The sequence below is a fragment of the Lynx canadensis genome, chromosome A1 (genome assembly GCF_007474595.2).
Source record: "Lynx canadensis isolate LIC74 chromosome A1, mLynCan4.pri.v2, whole genome shotgun sequence".
NCBI classification, from domain to species: Eukaryota; Metazoa; Chordata; class Mammalia; order Carnivora; family Felidae; genus Lynx; species Lynx canadensis.
Window position 1 is genome coordinate 49,999,257 of NC_044303.2, and position 11,106 is coordinate 50,010,362.

General features: G+C 34.7%; 1 protein-coding gene across 2 annotated transcripts in view; it reads left to right on the plus strand.

Moving 5' to 3' along the window:
* Nucleotides 1-8,843, plus strand: part of UCHL3 (ubiquitin C-terminal hydrolase L3) — a 43,491-nt gene extending 34,648 nt beyond the window's left edge. For both annotated transcript variants that reach the window (XM_030312072.1, XM_030312080.1), the window contains 3 exons: nt 2,458-2,533; nt 8,003-8,061; nt 8,626-8,843. In XM_030312072.1, coding sequence (XP_030167932.1) covers nt 2,458-2,533; nt 8,003-8,061; nt 8,626-8,709 — 219 coding nt within the window. In that variant the 3' untranslated portion in view covers nt 8,710-8,843. The remainder of the gene's footprint in view (nt 1-2,457; nt 2,534-8,002; nt 8,062-8,625) is intronic.
* The last annotated feature ends 2,263 nt before the right edge of the window (nt 8,844-11,106 follow it).

Below are 11,106 nucleotides of genomic sequence, written 5' to 3' on the forward strand. Positions count from 1 at the left end.
AATATATAAAAAATAGGCAAAATATGATCCAATCTATAGTTTCTGGTTTCTGCCTTGGTCATTTTTTGAAATTGAAGACTTTGCCTTTTCTTTTATTGTTCTTGTTTTTAGTGGAATAGTTTTTAAGCATTTGGGATAATTGCAAATTTCAGACTAATGAAGTTGACCAAAGGGAAAGGCTCCTAGTAGGTACTGAGGTTTTATGGAAGGCTTAGAAATTTTGAGCTTTACTTACCTTTTATAACAATTTGAAGGCTTCTCATACCCTCTTTGGAGTTTTATATTTTTAGTACACACTTTTGGATAAAAGGTATAATGACTCACAATTATGAGTCACTAGCTTGAGTGATTTCTTATATTTGTGATAATGGAGTATTAATATTTTTAACGTTACATAATGCTTTTATAGCACTTAACAATTTAGTTCTTTCATGCATTTCACTTAAACTTTAAAACAGATAAGAAACCCAGTGCGCACAGGGATCGGGTACATATTCAGGTCTAGAACTCCAGTTGTACTACTTTACCTCTAGAATGGTTGTATGTACTGACAGATTCTGAAAAATAGAAGCTATAAGATGTATTATTCTTAAGAGATGGGGTTAAAATAATTTATACTTTTTGAAAATACAATAGTTCTAAACACTTAAAATACTTGATATCCTGTTGGGAGAATTGTCTTAAAATGAGTAAAGACCACTTTCTAGTTGGATAAAAAATCATTTCTAGTATTTTTTGTTATAGAACTGAATGTATAGTTTGTAGAATTGCTTAGGTGTAGCCTTGAAAAATTGGAATTTTCTTTTGGTCATTAGTAAAACGAGGATATTGGATTGAGTGATCACTAATATTTTTTGATTCTCTGACCAGGAAAATAAGGGAACTCAATATCACTGTCTTTAAATATCTGAAGAAATACCATGTTCAAGAGGGGCTAGACTTTTTCTAACATAACGGAAAATAGTGGGAGACATATATTAGCCTCAGTTGAAGGATAACTCCAACAAACGGTCCAAGATGGAATGGACTCCCTCCTAATCCATTCTCATAGAGGCCACTGCAAGACGGGGGTTGAGAGGAGTCTACTATTGGAGCAATAGTAAAAGTAGATAATTCTGATTACTACCAACAGTGGAATTCTTCATTCTAAATTGAAATTAAGAAGAACTACTTTGCCACATTAATGTTACATTGAGGTTCTCCCATTCATAATTGGGGGGAAATAATCTCTGAAGAATAATGTGAATTTAGATGAGTCACACTATCTGTAAATGTTTTAGAAGCATTCAGTAAATCCAAAATAATGTTTATTCTGTAAATTTCAATTTTTGCATCTGAAAACTTCTTATTAAAACTATTTAAAATTATAAAATGACCTGAAGGTGAAAAAAAATTTTGCAGTTCAGATAGTGTTGTGCTACTTACAGGATGTTAATATGAGATGTAATTTGATTTATGCCTCTTTAAAACGTTTGTCTCTAAAATTTGTACTTGCATTTAACAGTGATTGTATTTTCTTTCAGACTATTTAGATTTGATATATAGCTAACACATAGTAGTGTTAAACTGTAAAGCTTACTCGGTATCATAGACAGTGCCAGTTAATCATGTATTGACCTTGGGTAATTTATTTAAATTTCTAAGAAATGTAGCAGATATTGCTTAATGAAAACTGAATTCAGTGAACTAAAACACACACACACACACACACACACACACACACACACACACAAACAAAACAAGAAACAAGTAGACGTAATTTTAATTTCAAATAGTTTACTAAGAAAGCCGGAGAAAAATCATAGGTTATAGTTAATTGTATTTTAATTTGCTTTTATCTTTTTTTCCCTCTTTACTCTTTTGGGCTATTTTCCTGAATTTATTCATTTTTAAACCTTTTGATCTGTGATGAATAAGGAGAGTTATTTTATTCTAAGACTATTTATATTACATTGTTCAAAAACTGAGATTATCAAGTTCAAATCATGAAGGAAAGAATTCACTTTCTTGATGTCTTAAAAGTTAGCTTGAAAAGTTTCTTTTAACTTTATGCTATTATTAATTTTTTTAAAAACATTCTTCTTTCAAATTTCAAAAATTAGACAAATCAGTTCACGCACTCATGTCATTCAGCAGGTATGCATCGTGCATCCACTAGGCACCCAGCTTGTACTAGGTACTGGGCCTTCCAGAGTTGGACAATACTAAAGGTTTTTAGATCTGTTGAGATTAAGAAAGATGTGCTTTAGTCGATGTTTTCCTGGTGGATGTTTTTCAGTGTTTCCACATTGTCATAAACGTGGTCATGTTCATTCTTTGTCCACCATATCAAAGATTAATAAGCCTTGAATTATGTTGGATAAATGTTCTCTCATGCCATTTCATATTTGTATGTGTTTACAATGTACTTGATTGACTACTAACATGTATAATATATATTTTTCCCTCCTATTTCAGGCACCAAGTATAGATGAAAAAGTAGATCTTCATTTTATTGCATTAGTTCATGTAGATGGGCATCTCTATGAATTAGGTAAGATCTATTTAAATTTCTTCTGGGGAAGGAAATGATAAATGGGAAAGTATTTATGATTAACAGGATTGTTGACATTTACTGTATTTACTTGAGTTGGCATAATGACAGTTTTCCATTTAAGATTTTTTACTAGAAAAAAATAATTTTTTTGACGTTTAAGCAACTTAAAATTCAAGAAAGTGTGCATACCACCTTTGCATCTCAAGCAAAACACAGAAGTAAAAATCATAGGAAACTCCTATAAATCACTTCAGCATTCTTAACTAAATTACTAAGTTAGTTATCATCATCTGGATGAACTATCTTGATCCTGAAACAACTTTTAAAACACCATGTAATATTCATAATGACTAATTTTTGTATTCAGTAATGGGTATTACTAGTTTCAGGCTTTTGTACTATCTCTTTGTGTTGCCTCTGATTTTTTAACTTTACAGGAGTTTGTGTTTTCTGGCAGCCATTCCTTAAGACGTATGTCAAAGTAACTGTGATTAATTATTTGGCATTCTGGCCTATAGCTGCACTTATTTTCTAGAAATTACCTGTAGGTCGACTACTTCAGGGAGTGGTGGAGGAGATCCTCATAGTGTTAATTGATCCATTCAAACATAACACACCTCTTAACGATTCTTTAATAGTTGGTATATAGTACTTATTGTGAGTCCTTCTTGTCTCCGCCATGAGACCTTCTTGGGCTAAAAAAAGACCAAATACAAAAGAGAAGTCTTTTCAATTTCTAGACACCATAATTTTTAGTTATCTTTCTTCTCATTTGCCATCTACATATTAACTTGCAACTTATTTAAAGGTGGAAGAGTTGTGAAAGAACTCCTGTGACTGTAAATGTGGTCCATAAAATTTAGGTAGATTTTATGTTTGGAAAATAGTAACAGAGTAATATACTTGATTAAAAAGAATGGCTCTATTAAAGGGGTGAGGAAAGGAAAGAACACAATTGTATAGATACCTGTACCCCTGAGGGTTGTTTACAATAGTAGAGTGTTTTGAGTTAGAATCAAGCTGAAGGGAAGTCATTGTCACGGGAGTATGTGACAGACCCACATGGCTGCGTGGAAGACAAGCTTTGCTAACTCAGTCTACCAAGTCTGTATAGAGATAAGATGTAGCAGTGATTGGGGATCACATGTCTGGTTGCTGGAAGCTGAGTTTCTACTCTGAAGCTTAAATCATGAAGAATAGCTAGTGGAAATGGAAGTAAAGAGAGTGCTATGACTTACCAGACACATTTTGTTGACTTCAAGAAAGTAGACTTAGGAAAGGCCAGAGAAATAATAACTATGAGCCATAACCAAAACCATGAAAGTGATGATGACTTTCCTAATGAGAGAATTATCATTAGAACGAAAAATAACATCTAAGAAATATTTAGGGAAAAGAAATCTCTGATCATCTCAATAGGAAGGAGTTGACTAAAAAACTCTATTTGGTTAGCTAGCTCTCTGAGCTCAAAGGCCAAAAAAGACAGAAGGAAAGATGTGTATCAAAGGGTAAGCTACATATGAAGAATGGTTTTCTTTTGTAGCATGCCAAGATCAGCACAAAAGGATTTTAAAATCGGTTTGAACACCAGCAAAGGAAGAACATCAGAAAAGAAAGGCATAACTACTGAGGTCTTGTTTGGTTAGGTGTTCTTTAGCAAGAAGAATGATCATGGCTAATAGAGAATTAGAGCCCTCTGGGGATTACTTTCTTTAAATGTGTTTAAAGAATTTCAGAGTTCTAAAGAATAGCAGTAATCTTTTAGATGTCATAGAGAAGAGGGATAAGTACAAAACAAATGAAAATGGGCAGTTGCTGATTCACTGCAAGGGAAACTGGCAGCAAAACCCTGTTGAGAATTCCTAATAAATGTAAAAGGAATGTTGAGGGAGAAGACTATGGAGTCAGTGAATAGAAAACAGTGATTAAGAGAACAGCATGTGGTTTTTAAGGAAAAAAAAATCATTTTGAAGTAATCTTATTTTTAAAAATTAGGCTATCAGGGACTCCTGGGTGGGTGGCTCAGTCGGTTAAGTGTCTGACTTTGGCTCAGGTCATGACCTCACAGTTCAGGAGCTTGAGCCCCCTGTTAGGCTTTATGCTAACAGCTCAGAGCCTGGAGCCTGCTTCAGATTCTGTTTCTCCGTCTCTCTCTGCCTGTTCCCCATTCACACTCTGTCTGTCTCTCAAAAAATAAATAAACATTAAAAAAAATTAAAAATTAAATAAAAATAAGACTATCAGAGTGTAGACATAGTGCAAGTTAATTTCTACACGGTAATTATTCAACAAAGGATAGTGGTCATCTTGAATACTATCATTCTCTACTAAATTGTAAGTTTAGCTGATGAAAGGAATGGAATTATTCATATTTTTCTTATCACATCTTCCTTTTCCATAGGGCTTCATGTCATTCCTGCATATGTAGGGTGAGGAAGAAGTACATATTTTTAAATAGATGTAATTAGTCTTTATGGATACGTTAGAACAATGAAGTTTGAAAGTGGATTTAGAACTGATTGAACCAGCAGATTTGAAAACTGTTAACCAGAAAATTATTGTCTACCTAGAGTAACAAGAATACTAGTTGATCATTTAAAACATTTTAATTTTGAAATCATATTAATTTTCTATAAAAATGTATAGAAATTATATGAGTTCCCATAAACTCTTTACTTAGATTTCCCAGATTCAGTTAGTATGTCTGAACTATTTGAAAATAAGGTGCAGACATGGTGCCCCATTATTCTGTAATATTTATGTATTTCTTCAAAACAGATGGATGCTCCCTTACATAACTACAGTGTAACTATCAAAATCAGGAATTAACACTGATCCATATTATCATTGAATTCGCGGATCCTAGTAAAATTTTTCTGATGTTTACAATATCCTCTGTAGGTCCAGAGTCCAGTCAGTCCAGGGTTGTGTGTTGTATTTAGTTGTCATATTTGTCTCCTTTAATCTGGAATGGCTCCTCAATCTATTCTTAACTCTCATGTCTTTCACATTAATTTTTAAGCATATAGGGCAGTTACTTTGATATTATTTTCCAATTTGGGTTGTCTGATAATTTCCTCATAATTTGTACATTTTTAGCACATATACCGTAGAAGTGGTGCTGTGGAGCATCATTTCAGGAGGTTCATGATGTTGATTTGTCCCATTATTGGTGATGATAACCTTTATCATTTGGTTTAGATGGTATATGCCTGGTTTCTCCACTATAAAGTTAACAAGTATGTTAAACATTAATATGTTAATATGTTATACTTATTCGTTAGGAAGTGATGAATAAATATTCAGGAGATACTTCAAGCCTATGTAAATGTACAGTTTCTCTTTAAGCCTTTATCAGATTTAGCATCCATTGATGATTCTTAACTGAATTATCACTATGATGGTTGCCAAATGGTGATTTGAAAAAAAAATTCCTCCAGCATTAGAAACGTTCCTTTTTTTTTCCTTCATTCATTCAATGTCAGAATGGACTCCTGGGTTCATATTTTACTCAGGAGGTTACAGTCCATTACCATAATTTATTTTCATCCTCAGATTTTCCCAGACTTGGCCTTGAAGGGAACCCTTTCAAGCTGGCTCTTTTGTCCTTTTGATATGTTTCTGTCATTCTTCAAGCACTTTCTACCTATCACGTAGAATAAGATGTTCTAGGCTCATCTTTTATTTTCTGTGCCCCAGCCCTCTCTTCAGTTGCTTTTCCATAGAGCCCTGGTTCTTTTTAGCAGAAAATGGTATTTAGAACCAACATCTGGGCGGTAAGTGTGCTCATTGCTACCAGGCCCTCTCAGCAGACAAAGCTATATTTGTGTGTATTATAAAAATACACTCACATATGTATATGTACATATGAGTATAGATGTACCCACAATTATATCTGTTTATATAGTTAAAAGCATTCATTTACATTAATACTTCTAAATCTAATCTAATACCATACAGTTTATTCTGGTGTTCTTCTCCATTACTCTTTGTGTATTTCTTGATTTACCCAATCGTCTTGTACATAAATGAGCTCTTGGCCACCCCAAGCCTAAAACTCAGACCCAGACACACTGCTCCCTGCCCCACCTGGCACGCTGATCCTGGCCCGGACAAAGAGCAACAGCTCTGCAAAGTGGGGAGCTACTTTCTCTCCGATGTTGTGCAAATTGCTGAACTCTGCTCTTGTTCTGCTCAGTCTCCTCATTAAGGCGATTGTGCTCTACTTGGGTTTCCCATTATGGACTTGGCAGGAAGCTACTATTAACTCTTGGGCTTTCATACAGGCTACCTATTTTCTAATGTCTAAGAACAACTGTTTCAGCTATTTCGTCCAGTTTTTTAAGTTGTTTCTGGTGGGAGGCCTCGTCTGGTACCAGTTACTCCATCCTGGTTGGAGGTGGAAGTGGCCAAAGTATTATTTCTTCACTCCCCATGAGGAAAAGAATTTACTTTTCCTGTGTCACCCTTGTTCCTTACCCACCCTCCCAATCACAAAATAGATTATTTCCTTTCTCTTCTTCTAGTTCTGTTGTAGTTGTTTGTATTATTGTAACCACAGAAATACTATTCTAAGCTGAGCCATAATTAATGTACTTTTTAAAAAACTTTTTATTTCTCCAGACTTAGTATTTGTCTCATTTTGCCTTTCAGTTTGTTTGGTTAATCTTCCCTCATATTTTTCTTCCAAAGTGGTTTCTATCGGTCCAACTCTTATCATTGTATATGCATATGGATTCAAACATTTTTATTACATTTGGAAGCCAGGAATTATAAAAGGGATTGTGTTTTATGAATTGAACTTGAAGTGCCACTTATAAGACATCTGAGATTTAGATTTGGATAGAGTATCAATTAACTTTTGGTTAGGATGAGTTTATATAATACTGGACTTTTTCCTTTTTTCATAGCATTCATGAAGGAGTAGTTTGTTCAAGATGTTTATATTTGTGTTTAATTAATTTTGGTGATCTGTGAAATGACCCTCGGTTGTTTAGATTGCTGCTCTGTACTCCTGCCTTGGTGGTACACAATTATTGGTGGTAATAAAGAAATCTTGTGGTGGCTCCCTTTCATTGGTGTAAGCATGTCAGTCTCACTTAGGAGCCTTCTGATTCAGCTTTTAAAATGAAGCAATACATTTTTCATATTTATGAGAGTAGAAACTAGGATTTTAACTTTTTAAAAACTGGCTTACTAGTTTTGCTTTTCTTAGGGAAATTAAAACTGTATGTTTCTAAATCTTCTGTTTATGAAGCTAATTTAGACTTTCAAACATGGAAGCAAGGTTCTAATAACATTTAATGTAGAAAAATATTGATAGCACATTTGAAATCGTTTTTATAGGATATATCATTTCCATTATCTTTTAACTTTGCCTCCCTGTGGGAGGAGGAAGATGCAAGCTGGAAGTACATTGTCCTGTATAAGCAGCTAAACGTTCAACTGTTTCTTCATTTTCCACAGATGGACGGAAACCATTTCCAATTAACCATGGGGAAACTAGTGATGAAACTTTATTAGAGGTAACAACAAAACTTGTTGGCCACGTTAAGTGTTATTAATGTTCTTGTTATCCTTAAAATACCTCTAAAGATCACTTGTATAACATTTTCTCTGTATTTGGGTGCTTCCATGTCTTTCTTTTTTGAGAAAATCCAAAAAGAAAACTCTGAATTCGTGTTAAAAATCTACAGCAAATGAAGAGGTTTTCAGAGCTCTTTGTGTGAACAAGTATCAAATTTGAAAAAGACAAGAACAGTATTGAAAGAGGTGCACATCCTATCCCGTATTTCACTGAATCAAAATACCATCATTTGTGTCTTGATCCTCATTTAGAGATTTTTAAATTTATGAACAAATTGTGTGGCTGATAATCAACAAAATATGTATCTTATAGTTTTGTACTAAGCAAATTAGGCCACCAACCATTCACTCTTCTGGTATGCTTAAAGTTATTTTGCATTGGGAAAAAAGAGGGCTGCAATATAAAATTAGTACGAATTAGGAAAATATGAAACACTTATTTATCATTTAGTAATAAAATGCATGTTTATAAACTGAAAAATTACCCATTTTTGTCCCTATAGGATGCCATAGAAGTTTGCAAGAAGTTTATGGAACGTGACCCTGATGAATTGAGGTTCAATGCAATTGCTCTATCTGCAGCATAGCTTGTCAGTAATGGAAACACCAAATACTGTATTATTTGCAACAAAAATTAAGTTTCTGCTGCCATACACTAACTGAGAAATTTTGATATTTTCATTAACTTGACTGATTAAACTTTATGTGAATTAAACTTTGACTTAATCTGCGTTTTATTTTTGCCCCACATTACAGCTGCAGTTCTTTTCTTACCTTTCTTTCTTGTGAAAGACTTACCTTGTTTGCGGACTGGCAATAGCTTTCTTATTCTCTTTTTAATTTCGTGGGAGATTTTGTACGGGGACACAGGCACAATTTCCATCTGCGTAGTATGAATATATGTTGTATCATAAATTTTGACATTTATTTAACGAGCATTTGTTGCGCATCTACTTAGAATGAGCTGGACACTGTTCTAGGTGCAGAAGTTACAGCAGTGAACACCATCCACAGGTTCCACAGTCATGGGGCTTATGCTCTTGTGAGAAGAGACAAATAACAAACACATCAATAAGAAATATACCAACGATAGGTACTATGCACACAAAGTCAAATTTGTTTTAGAAAATGACTGAGTGGGTACTTTAGATTTTGTAGTCAGGGAAGGCTCCCATGAGGAAGTAACTTTGAAGTTGAGATCGGAACAGCAGAAAAATAGCCAGTCAGAGAAAGGTGAATAATTAATGCAGAGTCCCTGAAGTAGGAAAATCTCACTGTGTTGTAGGGCCAGAAAGAAGGTCCATATGGCCAATGACCAGAGCATAGAAAGTAATGGGGAAATTAGCAAGAGCTGAGGTTAGAGAAGGAGGGGCTTAGTGATACAGGACAACAGAAAAAGGTGTTTGGATTTATTGCAAATGTGACGGTAAGCCTTGGAAGATTTTAAGCAGGAGAATGACCAGATTTGATTTATAATTTTTGAAGATCACTCTGAGTCCTCTGTGAATAATATATTGGGGGGGCTAAGAATGGAGGTAGAGAGGTTTGTGAGGAGATCACTGCAATTAGTTCGGTGACGTGGTGGCTCGGTCTTAAAAAGAAGTAGTAATTTAGATAGAGGTATGTGTGTGAATTTGATGTGTGTTTTGAAGAAGGAAGGGCTTCAGCTGAGTCCTCAAGGATAGGTGAAAGGCGGAGGAAAGGTGGAAGGGTATTTATAAACCTGGGTCAAAACACAGGGTTGGTGTGATGGCAATGTCCCATATCTTTGGGGGAGGGCATTGGTTACACAGGTGTATGCAATGATCAAATCTGTACTTCACTGCGTATACATTTTACCTCAGGGGAAAAAGATGCAGAGGTGGGTTGGAATGAGCATAGCAGTTAGGAGAAAGACCACATTGGTCTTGAATGAAGTTCTGGACCAATAACTGATTGCCAATGTGTACACGCGATCCACAGAGTTCACCTAGATTCCTGAGGCAGTGACAGGAGATCAGTATTTTAGGAAGAGTAATGGGGCAATGGCTTACAGAATGGGTTAGATCTATGTTATCCAAAGTGTGGTTGTATCAGTATTACCTGAGAGCTTGTTAAAAAAGAATTTCAGACCCCAGTCTAGACCTACCAAATCAGAACTTACATTTCCACAAGATCTCTGGGTAATTCAGTTGCATATTAAGTTTGGGAAACGCTGGATTAGAAAAGATAGACTATAATGAGGAGAGTCACTTTGGAAAAATCTTAAATTCTTTTTGTGGTGAAGAGGGCCTGAATGAAGTGATGGCAATAGGGCTGAAGAAATAATCTGAAACAACTGAGAGTGTTAGCAGATGGTGCCTCTGTCCTGCCAATAACAACCAACCAAGTGTCTCTTTTTTTTTACATCAGTTGCATTTTGTACTCACGTCTATCTTGTATATTATCTTAGAATTTTAAGTATTCCTCAATAGTTTTCGCTGAATTTGTCCTAACATAGAATTTATTACTAAAATTTTACATCATTTCTCAAAGATTGCTGTGAAGAGTACTAATTTTTTAGACAATATGCAAGAAGGGTTTGAAGTCAAGTATCTTGAAAATATCGGCTTAAAGTTTTTTTTTTTTTAATTACAGTTATATGGGTGGGGGCAACTGCAGAACTCAGAGCTTTTTAAAAAATAATCTGTATTATGGATGTCATTTTATAGAAATTTTATGGAGCAACATTTTAGGGCTGGCATTCTTTTACACACACATTAGGATGCTGGTCCCTTGTGAAACTCTCTTCTCTTTTCTTAGGTTTATGCCTAGAATTTCAGTCCTACTGTATTAACTACAATACTTGGGTCACTTTCTTAAAATTTAGCACTTGGAGAAGAAATTGATGGTTAATTTTGTGTAGAAACTTCCAGAGAGACACACTAAGGGTGGTCGAGTCATGGGTCACTTCTGGAAATTGTTGTTAATGACTGATACACAAGTGGAACTGAATAGAACTAACA